The sequence below is a fragment of the Mauremys mutica genome, chromosome 1, assembly GCF_020497125.1.
Source record: "Mauremys mutica isolate MM-2020 ecotype Southern chromosome 1, ASM2049712v1, whole genome shotgun sequence".
In the NCBI taxonomy this organism is placed as follows: domain Eukaryota; kingdom Metazoa; phylum Chordata; order Testudines; family Geoemydidae; genus Mauremys; species Mauremys mutica.
In genome coordinates this window covers 344,677,862-344,695,166 of record NC_059072.1, presented here as the reverse complement: position 1 = coordinate 344,695,166, position 17,305 = coordinate 344,677,862, and the positions used below count along the sequence as shown (strand labels likewise).

General features: G+C 47.6%; 1 protein-coding gene across 5 annotated transcripts in view; it reads left to right on the top strand.

Annotated features, from left to right (window-relative positions):
- The window catches only part of ANKRD42 (ankyrin repeat domain 42), a 49,162-nt gene that overhangs the window by 11,591 nt on the left and 20,266 nt on the right, over nucleotides 1–17,305 (top strand). For all 5 annotated transcript variants that reach the window (XM_045020694.1, XM_045020700.1, XM_045020674.1 and 2 more), the window contains exons 2-7: nucleotides 1,341–1,504; nucleotides 2,712–2,819; nucleotides 3,778–3,897; nucleotides 4,589–4,724; nucleotides 9,209–9,409; nucleotides 10,451–10,576. In XM_045020694.1, coding sequence (XP_044876629.1) covers nucleotides 1,415–1,504; nucleotides 2,712–2,819; nucleotides 3,778–3,897; nucleotides 4,589–4,724; nucleotides 9,209–9,409; nucleotides 10,451–10,576 — 781 coding nt within the window. In that variant the 5' untranslated portion in view covers nucleotides 1,341–1,414. The remainder of the gene's footprint in view (nucleotides 1–1,340; nucleotides 1,505–2,711; nucleotides 2,820–3,777; nucleotides 3,898–4,588; nucleotides 4,725–9,208; nucleotides 9,410–10,450; nucleotides 10,577–17,305) is intronic.

Genomic DNA, 17,305 nt, shown 5'->3' with positions numbered 1-17,305 from the left:
TTCATGCACTTTTTACATAAATTGCTTGGTGCTTTTCCTAATACTACTTAGCATGTATATTCTTTAGCATCTCAGATTGCTTTACAGCATTGAGTAAGCATTATTATTCCTAATTTGCATAGGGAGAATTTGAGGTACAAATAGGTTAAGGCCCACATTCTGAAACTTGTGTGATCTGTAGTATTGGACCCTGTATCTGTGAGGATCCTCATCACCTTGGCAAACCTAATGAAGTAACACAATAGTGCACTCTGATACCACTGCTGTGGAAGATGGTTCTTTGTTGACATCTTATTAGCCATTTTGGGTTACTTTTAAACGTAGCTGTCTGAAGTTAACTATCTAAAACCATACATGGTCTCAGACCAGGCCATTTATTTAGGTTTGCAAATTTTGCCCCTAAGTGACTTGCCCAAGGTCACACAACTAGTTTGTGGAAAAGCTCAGAAGAGAACTGATGTTGCCTGATTTCCACTCCAGTGCCAGATTCTCTAGATGATGCTGTCTTTAAATTTACAGCCTGATCCTGCATCACCAAAGTCATTGAGACTGTTTGCCAGAAGCTGAGAATAGGTGACAGAGGATGGATCACTTGATGATTACCTGTTTGGTTCATTTCCTCTGAAGCACCTGGCATTGGCCACTGTCGGAAGACAGGATACTGGGCTAGTTGGACCTTTGGTATGGCCGTTCTTATGTTCTTAGAGTGTTGTCACAGACGTCAATGGGAGCAGGATGTCAGGCATAATAACAAGCTGATGGCTACCTAAGAAATGCCACAGCTATTAGTAATAGCGAGCCACACAGGTTAATTAATAGGGTAAGTGTAGCCTAATGGATTCTTCACTGGACTGGGTTCTATTCCTGGCTCCCCTGCTGGGTGACCTTGGTCTTGTCTCTGTGTCTCAGCTTCTCCATCTGAAAAATGGGGATAATGAGGCTTACCTCCTTTGCAAAGTGTTTGGCGAGCTGTTAATGACAAACACTATGTAAGATTGTTATTATTGCATTATTACTGGACAAAGAATCACTCTCTACAGTAGTCGTCATTCTGGTATCAAAATGTACTAAAGGATAATTTGATGTTTCACTAGGTTTGATGTGTGATAAAGATTCTCACAGACATAGCGGCCAGTCCTACAGCCCTTATTCTGAAAAAGTTCATATTGGCTACAAGGGATGGGGAGTTCCGTCAGAGTAAAGATCAGGTTCATCATATTGCTGTTAAGCATCTTCAAAACTAATATACCTTTCCATATCAGCATCTTCTCATTCATTCCATGTTTCATGTCCCCACAGTGTATCCAAGTGGTTAATGACCCTTTGTTATTCTTCAACAGCTGTCAAGAAGAAGCCAAATTATGCTAACATACATGAGGCAGTGAAAGCCGGTGATGTAGAACAACTCGCATCAATGGTAAAAAGCGGAGCCAGTATTAATGAGGTGGATTTAGTCCATAAATTTACACCTTTGCACTGTGCAGCACACTCTGGAAGCCTAGAGGTAAAATGTTTTTTAAGATCTAGGACACAACAAGGTCCCTATGGATCAATGCTTTCCTTCTCAGGGGACTGAACACAGGCTTGCAAACTCATGCTGATCTGGCTGAATCAATAATCTCTTTGTCTATTTATTGCTTAGTAAATCTATTCAGCACTAGTAAAGCAGGAACTTATCATGATGAATATACAATTTAAATATGATGCAGAAATTAATATCTTATTTTTCAGTTTTCTAGACTTATTGTGCGTTTTCCATGCCTTAGGCATGTTACGTGTATTCAGCGTCGCAGGATTTCCTAGTACATTACAGAACAACCCAGAGGAGACTTTCCCAGTCCTAACATAGGCTCCATTTATAGTCTTCCTTACAGAGTCATGCCTTCCTCCATCCCTCAAGCAACCCTGTTCAGTTCACCTCCCCGTCACTTCAGGGAAAGCCCAAGGAAATATGTAACATTTACAGCAGGTCCTAAAGGCAATCGAATCTGAGCTCTGGCCAACTAGATGAAAAGTGAAGAGCCATTGATTCGTCTGAGAACTGTGCCACTAGCCCAGTTCCCTCTGATACCAATGGAATCTTAGTCTGAATACATCAGGTGACTGAAGAAGGACTTGACAGGACTGTAACCATTTAGGGTTTTACTGGTCAAAATCAACACCTTAACTACTTACCTGTAAATCAGTTGACAACCCCTGCACCAGTGTTATGAACTTCCAGAGATTAAAAACTGGGCTGTCACATTCTGAACATTGTTTGCAATAAACACAATTAGAATTGTACAGAAGGATGTTTGTGCCCATTTCTCCAATTTTTAAATGTATCCTTCCACTTTCATCGTGGAAAGATACATTACACAAATAGCCCTATAGGTTACATCTTAAATCTTTTAAAATTGAAATGTAAAATGCCATAAGCCATACTGTAAGATCAGTAAGGTGTGCTTGGGTCTGCTTTTAGTAGGCTATTGGTACATTTCTTGGATGGATGAAAGAATGAAGGAAGCTGTAGCTTTCTAATGCAGCGACAACTTACTAATCCATTCCCTGTTGTGGCTTATTGTAACAATGAAGAATTCCGATAATGCTTTGAAACGTAATATCAACTGACAATTTGCAGTGAATTCTCTCTTAGAACTGTATACTGGATCCATGATAATTACCTATATTTAAAACAAATGTGAATGTCTTCGTCTTTGATTTATTGGTAGTGTCTTCACTGGCTGCTGTGGCATGGGGCTGATATAACAGCTTTAGCTATAAGAGACTGGACAGCAGCTCACCTTGCTGCCATCAGAGGTCATGATGCTTGTATGCAGGTAAGTGTAAATATTTACATCAAAAGTAAATAGGGCAGATTCTCACCCATTGTGGAACAGTGACAGTTCACACCAGCTGAGGATTTACTCCAGTGTCCTGAAAAGAAGTGGTAACAAGATTCATACTGTACATTATGGTGGGGTTTTCAAAGCTGTATAAGATATTTAGATGCCATCTGGACATCTGTATCCCTTAGATCAGTGTTTCTCAACCAGGGATCCTCCAAGCAGGGCCAGCATTAGACTTGCTGGGGCTCAGCTCAGAAAGTCTTGAGGCCTTGAGCCCCACCACCCAGAGCTGAAGCCAAAGCATGAGCAGCTTAGCTTCACGGGGGCCACTGTGGCATGGAGCCCCAGGCAACTACCCTGCTTGCTACCCCCTAATGCCAGCCCTGGCTTTTATATGCAGAAAACCAGCTGTTATACCACATTTGGATCATGGAGTTTTTATCGCATTTTTGGGTGGTGGTGATGGTGGTGGTGGCGGGTGGGGGGGTTTAAAAAAGAAAAAGGTTGAGAACCCCTGCCTTAGATGGCTTTGGAAACCTCAGCTAGATATTTCCAGAATTAGAAACATGTCTGATTGTAAATAACACACAAGATAGATCTACCTATACATTATTATTATGTTTGTTGTTTGCATAGTGACAGTGCCTAGAAGCCCCAGTCAGGGACCAGGATCCCATTATACTAACTGCTGTAGAAACCTAGAATGCAAAGATGGTCTGTACCTCAAAGAGCTTATGATCTAAATGTAAGGCAAGACACAACAGGCAGATATAAGACAGAGAAATGGGGCATACAACATACTGCACTCATCACTATGAGAGAAGACAACATCCATGAACTCCTTCCTACTTCACTCAGAAGTTACCCTGCTGACAGTATAAAGTAATCCTCCCAGGCGACATTTGCTCTTTAATTTTGTAAACTGAATTTCTGCTTTGTATTTATTTAGGCCCTTGTAATGAATGGAGTAAACTTAACAGCTCAAGATGACCGAGGATGCACTCCGTCACACCTAGCTGCTGCCCATGGACAATCCTACACTTTACAAACCATACTGCGGAGTGGAATGGTGAGGAAATTTTATCTTCTGAGGGGATTTTTTTTTCTTTTTTTCGGGACACAGTACACTTGCATTATATCATTACAACTCCCTACAGTAGGGCCAAATCATGGTATACTTTTGCAAACTTCCATTGATTTGATGGGACTTAGGACTGTAGGATTTGGCATGTAGTTTAGTTATTAGCTGTGTGCTATTGGTGAGAGCATACTTAGTTTAAATTAATGTTATTTATTATGAGGCACATAAGGAAAATGATTGAAGAATTTAGAGAGAATGAATATTTTGGAAAAGTAGAACATTTCATTAGCTGATAGTGACAGTTAAATAGAGATCAGAAGCTTTTATTATCATGATCTTCTTCAATCTTGATATTTTTTAGCTTAAAAAAATACAAATTTATATCTAACCTATTGTGAGCAGCAACATGGCCAGAGTATGTAAAAAATGTTATATATATAATGTGTGTGTGTTTTAATTTTTTAAATAAAACAAAAAAACACAGGGGAAAGTATGTATCTATATGCCTATAAATGGGAATCATTTGTTCATAGCATCTTTATTTAAAGTAACTTAAAAGTTATATAGGTTTTCATAACTGTTTTGGTCACCTGCTATAAATACCTGATTTCTATTTACAAATGTGATCTCTGAGGTACATAAAGGAACTAAACAAATGAACCTGCTTCTTTCATTCTAGGATGCAAATGTTTCAGATAAGAATGACTGGAAGCCAGTTCATTATGCTGCTTTTCATGGCCGCTTGGGTTGTTTGCAGCTTCTTATTAGATGGGGAGCTACTATAAATGACGTGGATAACAATGGAAATCTTCCAGGTACCTTTGGGGGTGGGGGGAGTCTACAGCTCTAACTTTTGGCTTTTATTTGCTCGGTTATGTGAATATTTAGCAAATGACAAGTCATATACACTAGCAATATATGCTAACAGATTTCACACGGTTGCCACAGTTATCTTCTAAGAATTGGGGGAATTTATGTTATCTGTAACACTGATGCCTGGGAACTGTTAGCTAATGCTGACTTGATGAGTTTCATCAAACATATTCTATGGCACTTTCCCAAATTATAGCCCAAGTTGTAACTACTGGGCCATATTCTGAACTCGGTGGCACTGGAATAAGTCTGGAGTACTCCAGTGACTTCAATGGAGTTATTTCAGATTTACATTTGACTGAGATCGGATTCTGGCCCATCTGCTTTTGTCCCAATTCTGTCTCTTCATCCAAGTCCCATTCTCATCAAGTACGACATTTCAGTCTCCATTTCTCCGGTGTCTTATCCTAGTCCCAGTCTCCTTGCCCAGCAGGTCCTAGGACTTGTCCAGATGAACTGGGGTGTAAATCTGCTTTGCACTAGCATGTTGCATACTAACTACCCATATGGACTCTGCTGCTGTGCACTAAAAGTTCCCTAGTGCACTATGATCTACTCTGCTTTGAAACAGAAGTAGATCAAAGCGCATTAGGAACTTTTTAGTGCGTGGTGGCAGGGCTCACACAGACAGTTCGTGCATGGCAGGCAAGTGCAAAGTAGATTTATGCTCCATCTACAGCTAGTCCCAGTCTTCCATCACCTGGTCATCCTCTGACCTGGTCGTCTCTCTCCCCACCCAAACCTGCACTCACCCACCCCACACACATTCCCTCTGGCTCCCTGCTCTTAGCCCCAGTCTCCCTCCCTAGGCGCCTCATCAAACATCAGTGTCACCCCCTGCCAGCTCCTTTTCCCAGTCTCTTGGCTCAACCAATCTTTGTCTCCCCTCCCAGGCTCCTTGTCCCAGTCTACTCCTCCTGCCCTTCTCCAGATCTCATTCTTGTCCCCTCTGCATTTGAATCAGGCAGCTTCCTCCTGTACATTGCCTTGGCCCAATGATGGGGAGTCACTGAGAGCACAGGAGAAACAGTCTCCCAGTTCTCAGTTCAGGTATCTGGAGCCAGAATCAGCATGGCCTGCAGCAGCCCAGAGCTGCAATTGCAGGGAAAGTCCTGCTCAGCCCTGGATGGGAGCATGCCCAGTACGGACGGAATCTTCAGGGAATTTAGCTGCTAAAATCTAAGAAGTCTCTACTGAGCATGTGCAAACTGCGATTTTTCAGAGGCTTGTAACTTGGCCAAATTCAGGGGATGGGGGGGGGAGAGAAAGGGGAGTGGTTAGAACAAGGCAGGGATGCCAAAAGGCATATCCCTGACACAAAGGCCACCCACCTGCCTAATTTCAAATCCCTGCTCCAAAGTGTGGGAGTGCTAGGTCTTTTCAAAGAAAACCTTAACATAATTTTCTAAATGGGCAAACCAACATAATTTGGCTGAAGTTAAATGACAACAACAAAAAATCAGCCTGAGGCAGATTCCCGGCATGGAAAATTTCAGCCTAAATGGTTAAAGTTCGGCAAAGTTATAAGCAACTGAAAACTGGATCTTATAATAAGAAGTGTCAAGCCACCTTGAGAATAGGGAATAGGCAGTGCTACCAGCCCCACCTACAATATAATAATCTGTACCTAACATTAAGCATACATATGTTGAACTCACCTCTCCCTGGGAAACTCTGCAACTGCTTGGGTGAAATCCTGACTCCACTGAAGCCAATGGCAAAACTCTCATTGACTTCAGTGGAGCCATGACGTCACCCCTTGAATTCTGGCCTTATGTAGCAGGCATTTGTGCTGCAGAGCCTCATAGAATGTGCATGGAGTGGAAGGCTGTGCTTAGTTTGTTAGATAGTTCCTTTAGTTTACACATGGCAAGAATGTACTTATATGAAATACATTAGTGGTGCTTGAACTGGTATAATGTTTTAGCTATTACAGGGGTAATAGGATTCTTAATTGAAGAGAAATTATTTTTCTTTACAATAATGGACTTTACAGTGAAATATTCCATCTTTCTGTCAGTAGCATATCAGCCATGTTATACAGAATATTTTCATGAAGTGACATTAGGTAACCAATAAGTGTTTATTTGACATTCAGTTCCTCCTTCCCCTTTCCCACTGATGAGAATGGAAAATACTACAGTTTATAATGCAATGAGCATAGGTTTTGCACTTCCATAGCTCATTTCATTATGGCTGTCAACGCGCTTTACAAATATTATATAATTAAGTCTTACAGTACCTTGTAATATCAGTAAGATGACATGTAGCCCACCAATACAAAGGAGCCACCTTTGGGGTAGAACATGACAGCTGCTGTACACAGCAATACTATACAACAATTCAGGACAGAAAAGGAATAGGAATTCTGTATAGAAATGAAATTATAGGGGAAATTTATAGAAACAACGTGTAATTACTTGCTTCTTTATAGGACTTTTCATCAACAGACCTCAAAGTACTTTACAAAGGAACATAAGTATTATCATTCCCAGCTTATATATGGGGAAACTGAGGAACGGGGCAGTGAAGTGACTTGCTCAAGGTGTCCCATCCACTGGAAGTTTGCTGCCTCCACCTGAACTAGAATTTGGCTGTGTAGTGGGGTGGTTACCCGCTCCTGCCTGGGAGGGCTGGAAAGCAGTCCTGGAGAGGGCTGAGGCTCTAAAAGCTGGCCTGACTGGGGAAGCAGCCACAGCTGGGCCACGCCCCAATCAGGCCACAGCTGGCCTGTATAAAAAGGCTATGAGCCAGGAGCCCAAACAATCTCTCTCTGTTTGTAGAGGGAGAAGGGCCTGGCTCCAAGGAGCTAGACACAGGGTACCTGAGTGGAGCAGGGCTGGAGAAAGGCAGAGGAGCTGGGGAGCTTCAGCTTGGAAAGCCCCAGGCTGTGGCCTAGCAAAAGGCAAATAGGTACTGGGCGTTGCAGAGGGCAGCCCAGGGGTAGGCAAAGGCAGCAGGTCCAAACCCAACCTTGCCAGTGATGAGTAGGCTGATACTGCAGTCTGCCCCAGGGCGTGGCGTGGGGGCTAGACGATGACTGGCAGTAGCCTTATACTGAGGCGAGGTGGGGATAGTGGGTGGGGGTTTCCCGGGGAGGGGAGACCCTGAGAGAAAGGGGTTACTGCCAGGGAGCAGCACCCTAGTTAACAGGGCACCAGAGTCCAGAGATGGACATGGGAGCTAAGCGGTAGTGGATCACCGGCCTGCAGAGGGCGCTCCAGGCTGGAAAAAGAGCTAATTCCCATGGACGACCAGCAGGAGGTGCCACAGGGGTGAGTCCCGTCTCTTACAGGCTAGGACAGGGGTGGCCTATACAAGAAGCCGCATATTAACTTCTGAAGAGCCGCATGTGGCTCCGGAACCACAGGCTGGCCACCCCTGAGCTAGGACAACAAGGTTAAGCTTCTACTCTTACAAAAAGTGCTAAGGGATCTTGAACAGCCATAGGTGCTCAGCATTCAGGCTGTTGTTCATCCAAAAGATGGCATCCCCGACAACACATTGTCCCAGTGGCTGAAGTAACCTGTCTGATTGCTTACATGCCCCAGCCCTGTGGGGAGGGAAGGAGAGCTGGATCATCTCAGCAGTGGATCTTCCATTTCTCTTTGTCCCTAGCCAGCCCCCTTCTGCCTCCTTTGCATTGCGGTGCTGAGCTCTGCACTGGGCAAGGTGTGAACATCTCTAGTCCAGTCTCTTGGAGTCCTGCCCCCACTTCTCATGCAGTGGTACATGCCTGGAGAGCCTCCCTAGCTGACTGTGTGGTGGGAAGGGGGCAGGATTTGGGTCTTGATGGTACTAGCAAATATATCTGAACCAGAATAATTATGAACTGTGTTCCTAGAATGCTGTGTAACTCATGCTAAGCTTTATTGTGGAAATCTACTACTAGTAGTTAAACTGTTCCAAACCTTTGTTCCTTTACATGTGGGAACTGTCAGAAACAAGATGTATGTTCTGTTAAGGAATGTTACATGTGAATTGCTGCTAGGTACTTTAGGACAAACTTTGTGGCACTATGGTCTGACACTATTTGTACTCTTTGATCGAATAACAGTGTTATTTTTTATGGTTGGTCTTAGATGTTTTTAGAAAAATAGATATGAAATTAGATTAATCTTCTGCTTGTTGTAAATAACTACACTATGTATGTAAAATATAAATCATGTGCATTAAGCTCATACGTTGGAGCAGGTTTGAAGCTGCTTAGAAGCTGCTCTTTGGACTGGTGAGATATTAATCCTCACATTTTTGTACTGTGCTGTTTTGTCTTTGACTAATAAAACCCTCGGTTAGCTGACATCTAATCAAATCAGACTCTACCAGTAGACTTTGAACAGTAACAACAACTTGGCAAAGTAGCTCTTCATTTGGCAGGTGGCTGTGCTCAAGTTTAATATTGCCATGTTCTTCCTTTGTGCAATAGCTCATCTGGCAGCAATGGAGGGCCACCTGCATTGTTTTAAGTTCTTGGTTAGTAAAATGGCCAGTGTGTCTCACACCTTGAAAGCCAGGAATGACCATGGGGAGACCCCAAAGGACTTGGCACAGAGGTTCTATAAGGATAATATTGTGCAGTACATCGACAGCGTGGAACATGAGAGAGATCATCCAGAAGAACAGGAAAGTGAGTAGGAGCCTGAAAAGCTTCCGAGATACTAGCTTGTAAAACAGAAAATGCCACAACGCAACAATAACTCTGTAGAAATGATTGATACAAATTAGCTGAACAGCAGGTGATTCTAACTTTCAAGTGGAACAGTGTGTATAATCAGTGTGAGAAACAGCTGAAGATTCCAATAGTTGTTACCTTTACTGATGTTTAAAGGCCTAGATTTCCGATTGTGATCTTACATATATGTCATGTCTCTGATTTTCTCATAATGAAAACAAAACAGCAACACCATGGTATGCAGTCCTTTTGCTTTAGTTATACAAAGCTGTTCATGTTCCTCTTAGAATCTGACACATATTGCAATGTCCACAAATTTCCAGGCAGTTACATATTTAGGACCAGATTCTGATTCCCTTATTCATGTTGACTTATACCTTACTCTGGCAATAGTCCCTCTGAAATCAATAGGACTACTTGATAAGTAAGGTATTATTCAAGAGAAAGGATAGCAGAAACTGGCCCATTATGATTATTCTAAAGGGAAGACTTGCTTGATTTTTCAAGCACTCATTCCATATCTATTAGTCTTTTCTTACTAATAATCATATCAACTAACAAGAAAAATCAAAGTGCCTCAATGGATAATTTTTCCACCATGATAAATTAAAATATTGTATATCCTATCTAGGACCATTGACTTGAAAATAAGGAGACAGAGTCAGTTTCCAGCATTATTAGTCCATTAAATTTCAACCAAAGGTCTACTTTTTACTACAGAAATATGAAGTGAATCTCCTCTCTGTAGAACTATAAGATGCCTGTAGCCAATAGCCAAGACATGCTTAGCGAAGCCTGTGATGATAATGCTATGTTCTGCAGCCATGTTTCAACCAATTAAGGGTGCATTAACCTCACTAACAAGTATGACATTTCCATGTTTAAATTATTATTTGGAGAGAGAAACTATGAAAAGTGAGGTGAAAAAATAGCTTGTTTGTCTGCTTATTGGAATTATCGGCATTTGTTTGGAATCATGTCTGTTCCATTTTTCAGATTTAGCATTTCCAGCCCATGTGGCTGCCTTCAAAGGGGACTTGGTGACACTTAGAAGATTAGTGGAAAGTGGAATCATCAATATTAATGAACGGGATGAAAAGGGATCCACTCTCATGCACAAAGGTCAGTAATTAGGAACTGTGTTGCAGCTCATTCTTCTTTGAGTGATTGCTCATGTCTATTCCACAGTAGGTGTGCGTGCTCGCCACGTGCACCAGTGTTGGAAGTTTTTCTCTTAGCAGTACCCGTATGGGGGGGAGCACCACTGCGACCCCTGGAATGGCGCCTCTATATCGTGCTAAAAGGGGAGCTGTGCACTCCCCCCACCCTCAGTTCCTTCTTGCCGCCAGTGAAGGTAGTCGGAACTTCTGCTGCAGCCTTTCTAGTTGACCCTAGTGGTACCATTAGTTTAGTTTTGTTAATAGTTTCAGTTGTTGAAGTGGGCTCGGGGCATGCCCCGTGCCCCAGGCTTCAAGTCCTGCGACTCCTGTTGCTGTTCTATGCCAAGAAGTGATCCGCATGCTTAGTGTTTTCGCTACTTGGGAGAGACTCACCTGAGTGAACGCTGCAAGATCTGCAGGTCATTCAAGAAGGAGAAGGACATCAGGCTTTGCACTCTCCTGATGGAATCGGTGCTGGCCCCAACTCCGGCACACCAAACGGACTTGGCGCCCAGCACCGTGTCCTCGGTGCGTAGCGAGGTCATCTCCAGTAGGTGGCACCGCTTCCCTTCCAAGAAGCAGGGGAAGACGTCCATGTCACAGCGGCACTGAGAGAAAGAGAGGGGTGAGGCTGGTCCCATGCCGGGCAGCCCTCGATCCCCGCCCTGGGCCCAAGGTCTCTGACTCATGTTGAGTGGAGCAGCCTGGTACTGTCCGCGAGTGCCTCTCCTGCCATCAGGATGTCATCGACGCCAGAGGCCCTGCAGGCTGCGCAAGACATCATGAGCTTTCCAGTACCCGGGGCGCTGCTGGTGACAGGCCCCCGGTTCCACGGCAAGCTGCCGCTGGGAGCTCATCAGACATCCCCGCAGCGGCACAGCCCTCACTCTGAGACCCGCTCCTTGCCTCGTTCAGTGCAGTCATCTCGCAGCTCACTTCAACCGTCCACACCTGTCAGGCCAACAGGCTCGCCGCTGGAACAAGAGTCTCGAGGCTCCTCCACGCTGCACAGTGATGGGTGCAGGCACCGGGACAGGCGCCGTAGACCCTCCCCTTCACGTCGCAGCTACCGCAGCTGGTCCCGCCATCATTGACATCGACGCTCACGTTCGAGTTCCCGCTCGGATGGACGTCGCATGCTGGGCTCCCCTCGCCATTCACTGGCACTGGATCACCGTAGCTCCAGACATTGGGATGAGTACCGGAGCAGCACGTCCGCAGGGTACTGCTTCTCAACGTCGAGGTCCCAGTCCCACGGAAGGCACCATAGCAGGCACCATCATATTCGCCACTGCTATGGGACCGTGCGCTCGACGGTGACCTCAGCATCGGCACCCAGTCACCCATCTCCGGGTCGTGCAGCTCAGCCAGAACAGCTGCTGCCACAAGGCCCCCAACTTGGTCAGTGGCAAGGGGCTCTGTGGCAGGGACAGTGGTGTCAATGGGCACTGTGGCCGCAGATGCCCGGACGGGAACCCGCTCGGTGTCTGGGGCATCCCAGGCTCCATCGGCTTCCCCTTCCCGACAGAGGGACAGGTCAGCAAGCCCCAGGTTGGCGGCTCCGTGCCTGGACTCTGACCTGGGAGTCGACCCCCCGGTACTGTCCGAGGCCCTCAGCTCCATGCTGGCCCTTTCCCCGGTACTGGACAACACCATAGCGGCACTGCCACCCGCTACTCCACAGGAGGATTTCAAGGCACATCAAGACCTCCTGAAAAGAGCGGTGTCCAACCTCCAACTCCAAGCTGAGGAGATGGAAGGTCCGTCTGACTCATTTTTTAATGTGCTGTCATCCTTGGCACCGGGCTGCATGGCCCTACCCTTGCACCAGTGAGTGGCCAACATCTCTAATACCTTGTGGCAGGCTCCCGCTTCCTTGGCCCCTATTTCCAAAAAGGCGGAGAGGAAGTACTTTGTGCTGGCTAAGGACCATGAGTACCTTTATTCCCACCCGGCACCCAACTCACTCGTGGTGTAGTCTGTAAACCACCGGGAACGACATGGTCAGCCCGCACCCACCCAAGGATAAGGATGCCAGGAGACTAGACACATTTGGAAAGAAGGTTTATTCTTCGGCAAGCTTCCAGCTCAGGGTGGCCAACCATCAGGACCCGCTGAGCCGGTATGACTTTAACGTATTAGGGTCCCTATCCAAGTATGAACCTCTCCTCCCAGAGTGGGACAAAAAAGACTTCAAGGCTCTGGTAGAGGAAGGGGCAGCGGCAAAGGCAAAGTGACCCTCCAGGTGGCATCGGACGCTGCAGATACGGCAGCCCATTCAGTGGCTTCCGTGATTTCCATGGGTAGGGTGTCATGGCTCCTCCTGTCCGGGCTGTCGGCGGAGACCCAGTCCCTTATGTAGTACCTGCCCTTTGACGGGAAAGCGCTGTTTGCTGACCAGACAGATGTCCGTCTGCATGGGTTGAAGGAGTCCCGTACCTCCCTGCAAACCTTGGGCCTCTATGTCCCTCCGGCTAAGGACAAGCCCAGGCTGCAAGCTTCGGCTCCACCTGCGTGAAGCAGATACGAGCCCCCATCTAAGAGACCGAAAGACCAGAGGCATCAGTCTCAATGTCAGTCCCACTCAGTCCCACAGCCTGGGCCCTCCAAGGGCAAGAGGCAGGGAAAGAGGTGTTTTTGACTGTCTTTAGGGGGGCACCAGGCCTGTTGCCAGGGAGACCCCTCCCGACTAATAAAGTTTGTGTTCTGCAACCAATTGTCTACCTTCTGAGTAGTGTGGTCCCGGGTAATGTCGGACCAATCGGTCCTCAACACCATTTCAAAGGGCTTACAAGTTGCAGTTCAGTTCACCCCCACCCTCCCACCCCCCGTCCCAGCTGGGCCCAGGGGACCCGGAGCAGGCCCACCTCCTAGGACAGGAGGTGGCGCGTCTGATGCACCTGGTGGCGGTCGAAAGAGTACCAGTAGAACTCCAGGGCAGAGGCTTCTAGTCCAGATATTTCCTGATCCCCAAGACGAAGGGCCGTCTCGGGCCCATCCTGGACCTGCGGGCCCTCAACAGGTTTCTGGTCCGCTACAAGTTCCGCATGGTGTCCGCAAGTAACCTCTATTATTCCCGCTCTGGACGGGGGGGATTGGTATGCGGCCCTGGACCTCCAGGACACGTTTTTCCACATCCATATATTTGAGGGGCTCAGACTCTTCCTCCGATTCCTGGTGGGGTTGGACCACTACCAGTTTACGGTCCTCCCGTTTGGCCTGTCCACAGCGCCGAACGTCTTTACCAAATGTATGGCGGGTGGTAGTGGGCTACCTCCAAAGGGAAGGTGTGCAGATCTTCCCATACCTGGACGATTGGCTTCTCAAGGGCAACTCTTGGTCCCAGGTACAGGCCCATGGGAACTGCTCCTGTCCACCTGTGCAGATCTCGGCCTAGTGGTAAACGAAAACAAATTAATGTTAGTTCCAGTGGAGCGCATAGAATTCATAGGGGTGCTGCTGGATTTCCTAAGGGCCACAGCCTCTCTCCCTCCGGGCAGGTTCGAGACCCTCAAAGGTCTCATCGTCTCGGTCATGGCTTTCCCGGTGACAACGGCAAGAGTGTGCCTTCAGATCGTGGGGCACACGGCGGCATGCATGTACGTGGTCCGCCATGCTAGGCTCCAAATGAGTCCCCTCCAGCTCTGGCTAGCCTCTCAGTTCTCCCAGGCCTGGGACGGGCTGGACAAAGTCCTCACAGTACCATCCCCGATAGTTGCCTCCCTACAATGGTGGTCACACCTGAACAACATGCTGCGAGGGTTCCCCTTCCGGGAAGTGTCCCCGTCATTAGACCTGGTGTCTGATGCATCGGACTGGGGCTGGGGAGCCCACATAGGGAACATGCAAATCCAGAGAAGATGGTCGGTCTCAGATCTGTCCCTCCACGTAAATGTCAGAGGGCAAAGGGCGATACGTTTGGCGTACGTAGTTTTCAGCACACACCTTCGTGGGAAGGTGGTCAGAGTCCTCACGGACAACACTGCCGCGGTGTACTATATCAACAGGCAAGGCGGGACTCGTTCCTCGGCCCTCTGCCTGGAAGCTCTGAGCCTATGAGAGTTCTGTATAGCCCAAGATATCTCCCTTCGGGCTTTTCATCTTCCCGGCGTCCGCAATGTGCAAGCCGATTGCCTCAGCAGGATTTTCTCCCAACAGTATGAGTGGTCACTCCACTCGGAGGTCACTCTCCAGCTCATCCGAGACTAGGGAGTTCCCCATGTCAACCTCTTCGCAACTCGTCAGAACCGGCGTTGTCCCCGGTTTTGCTCCAGAGGGGGAATAGGGAGGGGGGCAATCTCGGATGCCTTCCTCTTGCAGTGGTCAGGCCAGCTTTTCTACGCCTTCCTGCCCTTTCCCCTCATCGGCAAGGTCCTGCAAAAAGTAAAAGCAGACAGGACGCCTGTCATCCTCATAGCCCCAGACTGGGCCCGCCAGTACTGGTATGGGACCCTCCTGCACCTACTAGTGGCCCCCCCGTGGAGGTTACCGCTTCGCCCGGACCTCCTCTCCCAGGATGGGGGCTGCTTCCTCCATCCCAACCTAGCAGCGCTCCACCAGACGGCGTGGTTGCTCAGTGGCTAGACGAGGAGGAGGGGAGATGTTCAGAGGAAGTCACACGGGTCCTGCTGGAAAGCAGGAAGCCGTCCACACGAAGGACGTACCTGGCTAAGTGGTCCAGGTTCTCTAGGTGGGCGGGGGAGTGGGGAATCTCCCCATTGCCTACAACGCTCCAGCTCGTCCTCGAGTACCTCCTGTCCCTTAGGACCTCAGGGCTGGCTCCCACCTCTGTCACGGTACATTTGGCTGCCATATCAGCCTTCCACCAGCCGGTGCAGAGCCAATCAGTCTTTTCCCATGCTGTGACCTCCCGCTTTCTGAGAGGTCTAGACCAGTCATTCCCATATGCTAGGCCCCCCATTCCGCAATGGGACCTAATCCTAGTGTTGTCCTGTCTTACAGGACCTCCCTTCGAGCCCTTGGCCACGTGTTCCTGGTCTCACTTCTTATGGAAGGTAACATTCCTGGTAGCTATCACGTCGGCCCAATGTGTCTCGGAGTTCCGGGCCTTGACCTCAGAACCCTCATATACAGTCTTCCACAAGGATAAGGTCCAGCTTCGCCCACATCCTGCATTCTTCCCGAAGGTGGTCTCCGCCTTCCGTATGGAACAGGACATTTTCCTTCCGGTATTCTGTCCCAAGCCCCATTCCTCCAACAAGGAATGTCATCTTCGCAAGCTCGATGTGTGTAGAGCACTGGCTTTCTATCTAGACCAGCCCAAGCTGTTCTGGAAATCTGCACAACTGTTCGTTGCCTCGGCTGAGCGTATGAAGGGGTAACCAATTTCTACCCAGCGACTTTCTCGCTGGATCACCTCATGCAAACGCACGTGTTCTGATCTGGCAGGGGTTCCCCCACCACCGATCGTCAGGGCACACTCAACAAGGGCTCTTGCTTTGTCGGCTGCTTATGTAGCCCACGTCCCGATCCAGGATGTTTGTAGGGCTGCCACACAGTCCTCTGTCCACACGTTTTCTTTGCATTATGCGATTGTCTCCCAGGCTAGGGATGACGCCGGGTTCTGTTGGGCAGTACTGCGTCCCGGAAACCCCTAAACTCCTACCCACCTCCATCAGATATAGCTTGGAGTCACCTACTGTGGAATACACATGTGCAATTACTCGAAGAAGAAAGGACAGTTACCTGTTCCGTAACTGGCGTTCTTTGAGATGTGTTGCTCAGGTGTATTCCACATCCCGCCCTTCTTCCCCTCTGTTGGAGTTGTCCGGCAAGAAGGAACTGAGTGTGGGGGAAGTGCGCAGCTCCCCTTATAGCGCGCTATAGCGGCGCCACTCCAGGGGTCGCAGCAGCGCTCCCCTATGGGTACTGCTATGGGAAAAACTTCCGGCACTGGTGCACGTGGCGAGCATGCACACCTACTGTGGAATACACCTGAGCAACACATCTCGAAGAATGCCAGTTACGGAACAGGTAACTGTCCTTAATAACAAACAGTAACTTGTTTACTTACTTATTTAAGTGGCTGCTCATCAGGTAAGCTTCATGAACTACAGCATCTCATTTTCCTAAGGGCTCCAAAGGGCAGCCAGCAGAGATTATGCAGACAAAAATAAATATTTGGTGGTCGTCAACTTTTGTATGCATCACAAGTTAGTGTCTAGATTGTTCCTGCTGCATCACCGAGGATAGCAAGATGGTGCATTTTTGTCTCCTGGTCTCCTCCAATCTCCTCATCATGCATTTCCCCACCATGTTTGATCATCTTCATCGTTGCCCTGCAGTCAGTTGTGAAGATTGAAGTAAGCCAAATTTCTGCATTGTGGCAGCCACTCTGGCCATTCCAGTCAGTAGCCTATTACGCCTAGTCCAGGATCTGCATCCCAGGTTGCAAACAGCTGGATGTAAGTGTGATATATCTGGGTACAATCTAGACTATATGAGCAGCTGTGCCACCCTTGCCCTGCAACCTGGGGTGCCTTAAAATGTCTTGATGAAGGAGTTCCCACATGGGCTGCTCACAAAGCCTTCCAGCATGCAAGCCACACCTGAGTGTGTGCGTGTAACTGCAGCCTGGCAGCCACATTTGGCTCTCACCAGCCTGGGTTATACTGCAGGGTGACCCCAACACACTCCCAGTCTTAGATTTCCACCCAGGAAATTTCAACCC